The sequence below is a fragment of the Ursus arctos genome, unplaced genomic scaffold (genome assembly GCF_023065955.2).
Source record: "Ursus arctos isolate Adak ecotype North America unplaced genomic scaffold, UrsArc2.0 scaffold_8, whole genome shotgun sequence".
Lineage (NCBI taxonomy): Eukaryota > Metazoa > Chordata > Mammalia > Carnivora > Ursidae > Ursus > Ursus arctos.
Genome location: NW_026623100.1, coordinates 59,492,039 through 59,506,735, shown reverse-complemented (window position 1 = coordinate 59,506,735; position 14,697 = coordinate 59,492,039). Strand labels below are relative to the sequence as shown.

The 14,697-nt window shown below is 41.1% G+C and overlaps 1 protein-coding gene across 3 annotated transcripts in view; it reads left to right on the top strand.

Annotated features, from left to right (window-relative positions):
• RASGRP3 (RAS guanyl releasing protein 3) overlaps window positions 1–14,697 on the top strand; it is an 86,887-nt gene that overhangs the window by 62,305 nt on the left and 9,885 nt on the right. For 2 of the 3 annotated variants that reach the window (XM_057309043.1, XM_026478758.4), the window contains 4 exons: window positions 1,662–1,739; window positions 5,241–5,357; window positions 8,843–8,958; window positions 11,999–12,146. In XM_057309043.1, the coding sequence (XP_057165026.1) occupies window positions 1,662–1,739; window positions 5,241–5,357; window positions 8,843–8,958; window positions 11,999–12,146 (459 nt within the window). The remainder of the gene's footprint in view (window positions 1–1,661; window positions 1,740–5,240; window positions 5,358–8,842; window positions 8,959–11,998; window positions 12,147–14,697) is intronic. The other variant, XM_048222592.2, reaches the window with a different exon arrangement.

Here is a 14,697-nt window from a genome sequence, read left to right as displayed (position 1 = left end):
AGGCTGACAACAATTTGCCTTGGCTGAGCAGTGGTTGTCTCCCATTCATCAGGGACCACAACTCTCCAGAGATCCAGGGTCAGATTCCACTTATCACAAATTTTTGTTATTGTTAAGCTTAGAAGACAGGTCCCCATTACATCTGTGAGGATGTTTTTTCCAAATAAGACATATTATACCAATGTTTTTACCAAAAGATTTCTTTCCTGCATCCCACTTCATTCTTTTATGTAATGGGCTGGCTCTTAGAGGCATTGGTTTGTGATATGGGGATGGTTCCTCTCCTGCAAAAAGGCAGAGCCCTTGGAAGTAGGAGTGACTGCTGTTTAGGGGAAGGTGGATAAAGTGTCCATTTTTTGTGAACAGGATTTTCAAGATCTGAAATGATGCTAGGGCAATTTTATAACAAAGTCAATTTTACTGTGTTTAGAAAAAAATCTCTAGGTGACAAGGTCTAGGTAAAGCAATATATGACCCAATGTATGAAATCCTTAATTTAAATGTTGTATTTAGTAGCTGGAATAGTGATTAGAATGGTCCTGGGCACATATTAGATGATCAATAAATACATGTTGAATGAATGAATGATTAATTAAAAACTGACATCCTTTAATTCCAACTTTTTTTAAATGAGAATAAAAAGATAAGTCCTGAAAGATGTCCTCTGCCTCTGAGTTTTCTCCCACTTCCTCCTCCTAGCTCTTCTCCCTCACTCCACACCCATACACATAAAGTCTTTTATTTTTAGAACAAATATGTTAAAGGAAATGTTTCATGCCTAAATGGTCAAAGAAAGGACAGGGCACCTGGTTACATTCACTGCTGATAAAATAATGCGATTCCTCAGGTATCTATCTTAACATTGAAGGGTGTGGGTAGGACTCATCCAGGCTTATGTGAAGTCTCATGACTTCTATTTTAGGTGAATGGGACCATACATTTTAAGCTTTACTGATTTTATCCATACTCTTCAATCTTGGTCTAAGTTGTTATCCTTGCTTGCCCTGATCTTTCACTCCTTCTTTGCCCAAGACCTCCCAGTTAGGTTCTAGTTCACAAGTTCCTCTGTGACTCCGTCCTGATCATTTCTGTCTTCAGCGAACCCCACACATAATAATAATATCAGTAGTAACAGCTGCAACACCAAATAACCTTTCTTGACATATCACTGTGTTCTACGACCCCTGTGTATTGCTTCATATGAAGTATTCCATTTGATGCTGATCAAAATGCAATTCAGTAGGAACTGCTATGATCATTTCCATTTTATAGATGTGGAAACTGAGTATCAAAGAAGATATAACTGGCTCAAGGTGACAGGGCTAAGCAGTGGCAGGCTCAGCACTTGAACTCAGCGCCCCCCACCCGACTCCAGAACCTCTCCCTCTGCTGGTTATGCCACTTCTCTGAACAATCGCGTTGAGAGTGTTGCCTTTTGTTGGTGTAAACACATCTGACGTAACTCATAGGAGGCTGATGGCCATACTAGGTTTCACTGTTTCTTTGAAAAGTTCATACCTCTACATGCTATCTTTTGAATGTTCTGCATTTTCTCAGATTATTAGACATTGAACTTACACATTGAGTTTGAAAAATATTTCAGCATTGTAAATAAATAAATGTGATTCAACATCATCCTTTATCCCTTCTAATTGTCATAGCTTTCTCTGGACCTCTACCACACAGAAGACGACATTTACAAACTGTCGCTGGTGCTGGAGCCTAGAAATTCTAAATCGGTAGGTGGTGTTTTCTCTCTAATGATCAGTGCCAGACACCATTGTCTGTCATTTTTCATAACTGCCTGTTACAGTGATGCTTTGTGATCTGAAGATTGAACAATTTTAAAAATCTATATTATTCCATTTTGCCCATGGAACAGCTGAGCCCTGACAGTTTGAGGATTATTTCTTCATATCAGAGGCTAATAAGGAAGAAGGTTATTCTCACCGTGTTTTATTGTTTATCTTCTATGTGTTGTGTCCCATCTGAGAACTTGTGTACATATAGGCCCTCCTCCCAACAAAAGAACTCATCTTAATGTTAAAGGGCATTTAGACTCTTCAGTATAAAATCCCATTCAGCATAAAATTAAGTTTAATAAATTTTGAAGACCCTGATCATAATTCAAGAATTTCTCTGCTAATGATCGACTCAGCTCAGAATTTCAGTGTCACGGGGCGCCTGGGTGGCACAGTCATTAAGCGTCTGCCTTCGGCTCAGGGCGTGATCCCAGCGTTCTGGGATCGAGTCCCACATCAGGCTCCTCCGCTAGGAGCCTGCTTCTTCCTCTCCCACTCCCCCTGCTTGTGTTCCCTCTCTCGCTGGCTGTCTCTGTCAAATAAATAAATAAAATCTTAAAAAAAAAAAAGAATTTCAGTATCACATTGGATCGTGTTTCAGTTAATGGCTGACTCTTAGTAAAGAAACATTCTATGCTGAAATTGAGGAAATTGCATTACTGAATGTACACTGGTCATTAGTTTTAGCAAGTGGACTGTACCTCAGATATGTTTTGTGCTAAAAAAAAAAAAAATACCTGGGCGAATTTGAAATTTACAGTGAGGATGAGGTTTGCATGTTGAAGGAAAAACTGTCTACGTTGGCTTCTCAGACTCATATCCTGAGATCAGGTTTCTGATAAAGGCCTCATGCCTTACCTTCTTACCAGTTGAGTTCTGTGGCATGTTGCCAGAGACGTGGACCCTCTTAAGTGTGACCCTCTATTCTGATTCTGAAGCATCAGCCCGAAAGAGGCAGAATGACTGTGAGGTGCTGGGAGGGTACACACTTGAGTCTGAGTTGGTCGACCTGGTAGCATCTGTTCTTACACTCATGAGTGTGGTGGTTGCATCAGCATGATCACCTCCCCACCAGTCCCCAGAGGCCCGTCTCCTGCGCGCAGAAGAACAGCCCCATGTAGGGAGACATAGGCCAAAGGAAAGAATGAGGACTAGACTCTGCAAAGTTAGCATGCCTAAGCTGGAGAGAAAGGTGAAGTTATTAGAAAAAAGGAATTCATGAGCTCGTCTCTCATTCCTTAGCTTTGGTGTGAAGAAACTGATTGCGGGGTGGCAAGCCGTTACATGTGCACCTGGCATTTCCACTTCCCCACGCCTTCCTCTACCTTCCTGCTACCGGTTGGTTGTTGGGCTCCTGATGGGGCATCATTATCTCACTAACTCTTAAGGAAATTAAGTCTGGTGAGGACAGGCATCTCACAGGGAGTGCACAGCCAGTATGTGGGAGAACTGGGAGGCAGGTCGGGCCTGTCTGTCTTCAACGCCTGTGCTTTTTCTACCACGTGACACTGCCATCATTTTCCTGCCACTGCTTGTATCAAGAACATGGTAGGAATGACCATGGTAGCACACTTGCCTGATTGGTGCTCTTTACATTTGTTTTAGTTTATTTTCAAGATAAGTTTTTGCCAGTTGTAGGAGACATTTCCATCCAACGTCGTCTTTTTTATCTTTTATAAAAGCAGAAGCTTTCGAAACCCCTTCCAAGGGCTAAAATCTTCTGAATCTATGAAAACACATTTCCACAATCCCTTTCTGTCTCTTGTCATCCTGTTTTGTGTTTAGGTTTGACATATGCTGACTCCAGAGAACAAGCTCCTGTCAGGATGATAGTAGTGAGAGCCTGGAACTCAGGGTGTTTACCGTTGGTGCTGGTGGACCTCACACAGTCCCACTGTGAACCTCTGCCCTGCACAGCGCACCCTGCGTGTCTCACTAGTTCTTTGTGTTTTACTTTGTGTCTCAGTTTTTTCACACTACCTCTAGGTCAAAAGAAATACCTCACAATTCCACTTACAGGAGAGTTAGGCCCAAACAACTTAATGTATATTAATGTTCTAGCAATGTAGAACCCACTTGAAAAAATAACACGTGTTGAAATAAAAATAATATAATTTCATTCTTAAATAACCACAATTACATACTAATGGATGTGTGTGCCCGTTAGGCATGGAGCAATTTCTTAAATCTTGGAATCAGATTGAATACAGCCACCTTTTTTCTTGTTCCGCATTGATTTTTTGCTTTGGAAAGATATGATAGCGTTGAAAGAAATGTAGCAGGATATAATAGGGGAACTGTGAACTCCTTCAAGCTGGTAATTCACATGGTGACTGACAAATATGGAATACTGCTGTATTTCCCTTGGGAGTTTGAAATATCTTTTGGTACCTCTGTGAGTCCACTGCCATGTTCCAGATGGGGCACGTTGTTATACAGTTTGGGAACCATGGGTTTATCCTTCATCAGATGAACAAAAGGAAAAACTTGATAGAACGGGACATGAAGTGGACGATGTGTGTGTGAGTGAGTCTATGTTTTGGTGATCATATCCAGACAGCAGGTTATTTTTGGTCCTGCTGTCTCACCCACCTCACAACATTGCGAGGGGCTTCAATCCTGTACAGTTACTCTTCAATTCCTCTTGCAAACATGTTTAGCCCCAGTTCAATATCAAATAAAAACCTGCCAATACGGGTTTGCACGCATGCACCGGCAAAGATATTTACATTACTTGAGGGTCCCGGGGAGAGGGATAAGGTGCACAGCCTCTTGGCTGGTCTCCTGATAGGATTGTGTTTTTCCCTTGTGTTGTGTGAACATGTTACGCATTGTCACCACCATCTTCTCCACGTTATCTAGTGAAAATGTCTTGCAGGAATGTGGAAAAACATACAGAGAAAGCAAATTCACCAAAGAGGCTAGAAAGCCCTAATTAGCCTAACAGTGAGAAGTGATTAAGCTTACTGAGAGAGATGCCAGCTTGAGGACATAAACTTGGCCTTTCTCATGGCCCATTTACTGCACACATCTAATTTATCACCAACACCAGGTATTAAAGAATTAGACAACTGGTGTTTTATATATTTTATATTATACAAAAATCTGTGTGGGGTATTATGTAGGTTTTAAGGATGTTTTAATAATATTTGGGAAACTTGGATAGAATTTTTGGGCGGGCTGGGAGAGCATTATCTTTTTTTCCATTTAAAATAAGGGAATCTAGGCTACTGCTAAACAAAATGCACTATCCACACGTGTATTTAGTCACAGATTAAATTCCATTGACCAAAGATGTTTGTTTTCAGAACATTTAAGTGCTACATATATGTAAGTTTTTACTGGTATAACTAATTTATAGAATGTATACGTCTTTCTCAGTGTCCCCTAATTGCTCAAGGCCTCAGATAAAGTTGAAAGATGTGTTTTCTCTGTCAGCAGCCTACCTCCCCTACGACGCCCACGAAGCCCATGGTGCCCCTGGAGTGGGCATCAGGAGTGATGCCGAAGCCAGACCCCACAGTCATCAACAAGCACATAAGGAAATTAGTTGAGGTAAGTGGTTGGGAGAGTGGAGATAGAGCACCAGAAGGCCCCTTTCTCTTTCCAGAATATTCTATCGTTGCCCAAGAATCAGCAATGAAAACAGCCCTCTGGTGGGTAGGAGAAATTTAGCAGACACTGAGCTGTACTTGGCATTGGCCTCTGGGGGAGAGTATCCCAGAAAGGCCCCCTTTCTCCTTCTTGTCATTCTGTTCTCATTTGCCCAAATACTCTCGGCTACTTCTGACTCTCTTTCCATAGCATTTGACACCTCCCCTGTTGCCCCTGCAACTTGAGGGGCTGTTTGGGGATTAGAATCTACTCATGAAAAACCTATCTGGGTCACAATTAAATGCCCAATAAATTGATTGCCTGAGGGTAGGAAAAGATCCTGTAGGTTGCATCGTTGCTCTTGCTGTATATATTGGAGGTCTGTGACACAGCAGCACAATGCCATTGAGGTCAGAAACAACACTTAATGATGGGAAAGTCTCTATCAGAGTTTTCCACATAGAAAGAAAAGTAGAAGGGCACCTGGGTGGTGCAGTCGTTAAGCATCTGCCTTCGGCTAAGGGCGTGATCCCGGCATTCTGGGATCAAGCCCCACATCAGGCTCCTCCGCTGGGAGCCTGCTTCTTCCTCTCCCACTCCCCCTGCTTGTGTTCCCTCTCTCTCGCTGGCTGTCTCTCTCTGTCAAATTAATAAATAAAATCTTAAAAAAAAAAAAAAAAAGAAAAAGAAAGAAGAGTAGAGGGGTGCCTGGATGGCTCAGGCAGTTAATGACCTCTGCCTTGGGCTTAGGTCATGATTCCAGGTCCTGGGTTGGAACCCTCCCCCACCGGCCCCCCATCTGCTCCCTGCTCAGCGGGGAGTCTGCTTCTCCCTTTCCCCCTGCCCCTCCCCATGCCCCAATCATGTGCTCTCTCTCTCTCTCAAAATAAATAAATGAAATCTTAAAAAGTAAAAGAAAAAGAAGAGTAGAAGTGCCAATGTGGGGAAAATGGAAACATATCTGGCACTAAAAACTATGACCCCTGATTAAACATCTGCTTTAATGGCTGAGTATGATGTAATAGGATAAAATGAACTTTTTGCTGGGGATGGATGTTTGAAGAAAAAGAAAGTTCTACATCTTGAGTCATCCAGGGACCTATGGTGCACTGGAAGAAAAGTTCTGTGGAGCATGTGAGGCAGCAAGAAAAAGTCAGAAAGAATGAAGGAGGGGGTTGAAAAGCATAAGGTCCAGTGGAGGCCATGTGTTAATGTTGTGGTCACAGACCCAACTTGGAGCCAAGGAAGGGGAGGAAGGAATCCAGTCAGGACAGAGCTGCAGCGTAGGAAGGTCTGGAACCAGGAAACGAAAGACAGAATGATTCTCTCTCCTACTCTTTTCTCAGAATACTCATTCCATTATCTGCTGAAAGACTTTCTTTGCTCCATTTGGGGAGTCTGTTTTGCCCTCTTCCCTTTCCTCTTTCTCTTCCTCTCTCCTCCCTTATGCCATCTCTCCTATTTTCTCTCCAATTCCAGTTTCAGGGGGAAGGTTGGCCAGGTTTGGATAAATTGCCTACTTTTGGCTCAATCAAATGAAAAACTGGATTTTATTATGAAATTTGCCTACTAAATTTTATTCTACAAGAAGATTGTACTTTCAACATAAATATGGATATTAGACTATAAATAGTAAGAACTCTGATGGTCAATTTTAAGCAATTTTGATTGTAGATAAATATTGATATTGGGACTTGCAAAAAAAAGGTAATGCTTTATGATTTTGCACAACTCAATTACCCTATAAATAAACTTACAATGGGTGCTAAATAGTCATATTTTTAATTAAGTCATTTGTTCATTTATACCTTGGTCATCTCCCAAACTACTCCTGAAGCAGCTTGCAACATAGGGCAATATGGATAAAATAGAATAGACAGAAACTATTGGGAAAAGGGAGAAAAACTTACTACAATCTGCTTGCATACATGTGTTTCTGGGGAGAACTTAACAAACTTGTTGAAAACCCGATTTAGCAGAGGGCAGTGGAAGACTCTTTTTATTTTTCTCTGATTATAAAGAAAGGAATCATTGTAAATATGCAAACTTTTAATAAAGTATAGAGAATCCAAATTTTACTTTTAGGCCTTGGGAATTCTGGTCTCTAGGGATAAACACTGATAATTTGTAAATGATGTTTTATGACTTGATTCCCCACATAAACACACTCACACCCACGTATGCCTGTGAGTAACACTGTTCAATATTTTCCTGGAATAGATTCCCCTAAGTAGAACTGCTAGGTCAGAGAGTAAGCAGACTGTCCTCCAGAAAGACTGTGGCTATTGACTTCATCAACTAATAGGAGAGTGCCTATTTTCTCATACCTTACGACATTACCAATTATCTTACTGTTTTCCTATCTGAGAGGTTAAAAAAAGTTTTCTTTGCATTTCTATAATTATTAGGAGAATCGAACATTTTCCATGAATGTACTGACCTTTGTATTTTTACTTTGGTGATCTCCCGTTTTCCTTTTATGTCTTTGCTCTCATGCATATTGCAAATAATCTTCTCTGTCATTTACCTTTAAATTTGTCAGTCAGCTGGGCTTTTTTGATTCAGATATTTTACATTTTATGTAATAAAATGTTTTCATTTATAGCTGCTGACTTTGATGTCATGGTAAGAAAGGCCTTTCCCACTCAAAGATCACAAAACATAAAAAATATTTTTATCTGTTTACCTTTCATACTTTTATAGCTTTATTTTTTACATTAAAATATTTAATGCATCTAGAATTTAGTTTAGGGGCAGTTGATTTTGTAAGATTATTAGCCATTTAGCTCAACAGCAATTATTGGATAATTTTTAATTAACCAGTGGATTTGAAAAGATACTTTTTGATTTTCTAAATTCCTGTATATACATAGATCTATTTCCAGATTCTGCTGTCTGTAGTAAGCTACAGTACCATGTTGTTTTGCTCGTAATGTAATGAGGATACATTCTCCCTCATTACTTCTCATCTTAAACAATTTTAGGCTGTTCTCAACATGTTCACTTCTATTTGAACTTTAGAATCCATTTGTTCATTTAAAACAAATTCTCACTAGAATTCTGACTGGAATTGCATTAAAAGTATATTTTAATTTTTTGATGATTTAACATTTAAAACTTCATTTTCTATAGGTACGTTATTGGCATTTGTGAATTCACTAAGCTTAACTCTTATGAAAACTGAGGTCTCAGTTTAGACCTCACTTTCTTTGGGAAACCTTTGAAAATCTCCCATCTCCCCTCCCCCCCCCCCATGGCACCCTGTTTTTATCCACAGCATTGCACCTATTTTCTTATACCATAAAGACCTCTTGATTTCATTATCTCCCACTGCATTCTAAGCTCCTTGGTAGAATAATATGCCAGTTATCACTGCTTTCCTAATAACAAGTTCAGAGCCTGACTCATAAATAGTTATTCCATAAATATTTGTCTTTCCTTTGCAGTCTGTGTTTAGAAACTATGACCATGACCATGATGGGTACATCTCGCAAGAGGACTTTGAAAGTATAGCTGCCAATTTTCCCTTTTTGGATTCCTTCTGTGTGCTGGACAAAGACCAGTAAGTTTGAATTTTGTTCTATTATTTTTTTTAAAGATTTTATTTATTTATGTGACAGAGAGACAGCCAGCGAGAGAGGGAACACAGCAGGGAAGTGGGAGAGGAAGAAGCAGGCTCCCAGCGGAGGAGGCCGATGTGGGGCTCAATCCCAGAACGCCGGGATCACGCCCTGAGCCGAAGGCAGACGCTTAGCGACTGCGCTACCCAGGCGCCCCTGAATTTTGTTCTATTTTAGTGCAACTGTCCTGAAGCAGAAAATTAGTGTCAGAGGAGAACAGGGATACCTTTAATGTACATCCTGACAGCTTCAATCCTCGCTCATTGATAAAACAAGTCTCATGTTTTGCTGTTTTTGTCTTGGTGTCCACAAGCATGACGTGTTGGATGAAATCGCAGGGCAGTCTACACCATCGGTGTTGAGTCCGAGTGCCCATTTGCAAATGAGCCCGATTCTCCATTCCCCACATTACTTCTGCTTAGCTATTTCATCATCCCCAAAACCTCCATCAAAAAGAGTAGAGGAGAAATATAGTTACACCTCGGCTGGTAAGAGTCCTCAGCGTCAGTGGACCTGAGGGCAAGACTAAAATTCACCAAGGAAGTAGAATTATTTTAAACTACTTACAGTCTTCAGAAGAGCAGGTGATATCTACATAGATAGCCAAGAAATGTCCTTGCTTTGTTTCTCTCTTTGCTAGCTCAAAGGTTGTTTTGATAAATGAAGTAAAAATATATTTCTCTTCAGCTTCAAATGATTCCTGGAAAATTAGATAACTTTAGAGACTAAGATCCAGCTCATTAGAAAACAATGATAAATAAATAAATAAATAAATAAATAAATAAATAAATAAATAAATTGCAGAGAAACACCGGCATTAGTAATTTGACTGCTTAATTTTTAATTCTGTGAGATTAGTTCCTATTTTAAAAATCATCTGTAATGAGGTGCTAGATTTTATATTGGTGAAATGTCTAAATTATACCACTTTAAAATCCGTTAAGATTTTTGTTGGTGTATTTTAAAAAAATTAAATCTGTAAGTAATTCAATACACCAAGAAAGGCCTTGATATTTTATCATAACATTTTAAAACCTTAATTCATCTTCATTGTATGTCTAGAACAAAAAATATTTTAAAAATACATTATTAGAAACATAACCTTCTTTTACAAAATAAAATTTAAGTTACCTGCTAACTACCCACTTTCCTTAGTTTGTTTCTGTCCATGACAAATAGGAAGGACAGGAACTTAAAATCACTTCCTGCTCTTCATTTCTTTTTCTGCTGGTTCTTTAGATGGACCTGACACTGTTTCAGAAAAGATATATACGTTTCTTTCTAAAAATGAAGGTTTGAAATATTCATAGTTTACATGATTTTTGTCAGGCAAGCTGAGATATGTTGATTTTGAGAGGTGAGTAGAACATCCAGGAGGAGATTCTAGCAAGCTGTAGCTACAGTACCACGATTCAGGAGAACAGTTTCAGAGATATTGATTGCTAGGTCTTTAGCCCAGCCGTGCAAGCTGGAGTCCCGGGCATGCGAGCAAATTCTGGTGGGAAAGTTGAGAGGAACATGAGCTTAGGGCCTGAGGACTGCAGCTCTCCCCCCGCATGCAGCTGAAAGGAAGAAGTAGATCCTGCAGGAGAGCCAGAGAAGGAGGAGCATGGGAGGTGGGAGAGAACCCGGGGCTGTGTGGAATCACAGGGGTATGTGGAGGAGGGAGTGTCAAAAAGGAAAAAACATGTCTGCATGTCTCATGCATCCAAGAGGTTGACAACCTCAAGAAGTGAGAAAAGGGGGCACCTGGGTGACTCAGTCGGTTGAACATCTGCCTTCGGCTCAGGTCATGATCTCAGGGTCCTGGGATGGAGCCCCACATGGGGCTCCCTGCTCAGCGGTGAGCCTGCTTCTCCCTCTCCCTCTGCTGCTCCCCCTGCGTGTGCTGTCTCTTTCTCCCCCCTGTTAAATAAATAAATATATAAATAAATAAGTAAGTAAGTAAGTAAGTTAAGTAAATAAGTAAGTAAAATCTTGAAAAAAAGAAGAAGTGAGAAAAGGCCACTGAGGATGTCATTGTGACAGTTTCAACAGAACGGTAGGGTTAGAAGCCTGGTTATATGAAGGAAATGGACAAAAACAAAAACAAAACCCCTCTAAAGAATATTCTTTTTGAAAACTTTGGGAGTAAGAAAAGGAAGAGAGAAAAGACAGGTGCCAGGGATGGAAGCAAGGTTGAATAAAGACATTTTCCAGGCGGGGAAGTTGCGAGTGTATTTTTACACAGAGGAAGGAGTGGGTGAAGAACGCAGCGGAACCTGGAAGGAGCTGTGTCCTGGGAGACTGCAGTGTGGGGGATGGAAGCATGACTTCCTCAGAGACAGGAGGACCCAAGAGAGGACAGACGAGATACAAGGGAATTCTGAACTGGCACAGAAGTGTGTGGTCTCCAGCACATGCCGATGCGGAGAGAAGGCAGTATGAAGATCACCTACTTCAAGTGGATTTGATCTTCTTGGTAAACAAGAAGTCTGGATGTGTGCTGGTGGGGGCATCCAGAGGTTCTGTATGAAGAAAATCTGGAAGATTCGCTCTAGCAAATGGTCTATAAGCCAGTAAGACATGAAGGAAAGATTACCAACAGCAATGGCCTGGATGACATCAGGCTGAATGAATTTTAAAATGGTGGGCCCAGTTATTATGGTTTTCTGCCTTTCTCCAGCAGCCTGGTTCTTGCACACCCTATTGCTAGGGATGGGCTAGAAAGGAGATGTTCTTCTGGAAGCTACCATTTGGTAATAAAGGAGACTTTCTGTGCTACAGTGCACAGGATACACATACATATTTTCTGCTTACTAAGAAAGCCTTTGGCACTAAATGCTGTCCTTTGAGGTCCTCTCCTTTCAGAAAGAACAGAGAAGTAAACACTCTCCACCTGCTTTTGGCCACAAAGGTTTGGGGAGTTGGGTGATTACAGTGTGTCAGCCACTTAGCAACATGGTCTTCAAAGATCCCTCCCTTTTCTGATTCTCTTCACAGGGATGGCCTCATTAGTAAAGATGAAATGATGGCTTACTTCCTGCGAGCTAAGTCCCAGTTACACTGTAAAATGGGACCAGGATTTGTCCATAATTTTCAGGAGATGACCTATCTCAAGCCAACCTTCTGTGAACACTGTGCAGGATTTGTAAGTCTGTTTTCCATTGTTTTCTCTTGTGTGTAATCATTTGTGCCTCATTCTGAAAAGGTAGGAAAATGATACACCAACAGAGTCCACTGTCTGCTTTAGATCAAAAGTAAAATATGATGGCTCCCTGAAATTAAAAATTAAGTGAAAAACAAAAGCAAAAACTGCAAGTTTCACTGTGTTCTTTCTAGGAATGCAGGGCTGGTGACAGGAAAGGATGGTGAGGCTTGTTAACTCAAGAGAGCAGTTTGTCTGTTAATCCTTGCCAAGGAAAGTTCTGCCCAATGAGCCTTGGCATTCATTGCTAATACTCATAGCAGGTGCAATTAAGGCGATTATTTATCTTAGCCAGTTCCTCCCAGTTCTTGTTTCATGTGATGTCAGTCCCTAGAAATCCATCATGGCATGGCGCAATGATTCATAACTCAAAAGGGAAAAAAAAAACTTTTTGGAGGGAAGATGATTATAATAATAAATAACATTTATTTGGCACTTGACAGCAATGAAGTACTTCCATGCACGTTAGTGTAATTAATCCTCATAACTAGCTCATGAGGTGAATATTTTATTCTCCCCATTTGCCTATCAAGACAGAGAGGTCCAGAGAGGATAAGTTTCCCGGGATCATACAGTCCGTAATTACCAGAGCAGGGACTCAAATGCAGGTGTTCTGACTCTAAATCCCGGGCTCTACCTACAGCACGGCACCAATGAAGACTATACACTTCATTTCTCCACATTGGATAATTCTTTGGCAACTAAGGGCAGCATTGGCCCTGATATTGAACAAAGACTCATGGACCCTGAAAAAGTCTAGCTGTTACCCAAGTTGTAGAAGATGAAAATGTGATCCTCTAGGTGAGGGTGGCCCAGCAGCCAGCATGACCATTGCTCCTTTGTCCAGATGCAGAGCTCAGTTGTGTTAGCTTCATTCAGCCATTGTGTTCCACTGGCGGCCCATTTGAATTCACAACTGCTATTATATACTACTGCAAAAATTACACTTTTCCCATCCCATGCTTAAAGGACTGGCTTTGAGGGGCACAAGTGTTTTGTGTTCAAGTGAGTTTGTGTTCAAGCACATACCCCCCTGAGAATGGGTAAATAAGAGGCAGTAGTTACCTCAAAGATGGTCCCAGGTGGTCACTGCAGCTGATGTGGTCAAGGGGCAAGGCCAGCCCAACCAGCTGTCTTTACCCACCCCAGAGAAGGAGGGATTCTTCTTCTGTCAGCTTCACCACTGGGATTTCATCACTTGACCACTTTATCATACAACAAATATGTCTCTCTTTTCATGTTTCTCTCCTCCAATGGGAATTTTTGGTTGTGTCTAGACCTGAAAAATGCTGAAATGGGATAGGGCCACGTGTAACTCTTCTGCAGAGTAGGGCCCAATGAATCTGTTAGGCCATGGCATAACTCCACCGGAAGTCAGGTTGAGACATCTGCCCCTTTGTATGGTGTGAGAGTTGGCAGGCTCTTATCAAATCTCAAGGTCTTCTCTGTACTCTCCAGTCCTTCTGGGTATCTCTTCCTTCTCTGGAGGCATGGGTTCTGTAGAAGCAACAAGGTGGTCTTTCTCAAGAGCTTCCATACTCTTCTTAGTGACTCATCAGAGCAGGTTTGCTGGTGCTAGGTTCTTGATGCATCTGTGATAAGGTAGAAAGCTCTGGACTTGGAGTCTGGAACCCTGACTTTGAATCTCAATTCTGCCCTTATTAAGTCTGTGTCCTTGAGCAAATTATTGATCATCTTTGAGTCTCTGTTTTCATATCCGTAAAAGGGGGTTAATACTTACCATGTCGTGGGGTGCCTGGATGGCTCAGTCAGTTGAGCGTCCGCCTTCGGCTCAGGTCATGATCTCAGGGTCCTGGGATCAAGCCCCGCGTCAGGATCCCTGCTCAGTGAGGAGTCTGGTTCTCCCTCTTCCTCTGCCCCTTCCCCTGCTCATGCTCTTTCTCTCTCTCTCTCTCTCCCTCTCAAATAAATGAAATCTTTAAAAAAATACTTACCGTGTCGTTATGATAATTAAATGCTATCAGACATGTTGCACGTCATATAGCTCAGAGTTAATACTTCTCTTTTAAGTGCTCCCTGATCCTTTTAGAGTTTAATTAAACTTAAGTCATTTAAAGTTTTAATAGCCCTTTTTATTCTACGTATGTTCAAAATACATTTAATTTCATGGATGTGATTTGATTTGATCTTACTCAAACACACCCAACACACAAAGTTCGTTGGTTTTCAGAGGGATTTATAAGTTTAGATGTGTCATCGAAAGAAATTGTGGGGGAAGGCAAGGAACCATTTTTCAGTGCCTGGACCACCTGCCTTTGAAATAAATTCCATGTTATGGGTAAGCAAAATAAACACTATTTGAAATACATTTATCTTAGAATTAGAATTCCTGAACTGAAGGAGTTGAGCTAATTCCCTTATTTTGGGGTCTGGGAGGGTAAGCGATTTCTGTAAGATCACAGGGAGCATTAGCAGCAGGGCATGACTCATACGCACAGTCATGTGCACTGGACGCCTAGTCCGGTGCTCCTTA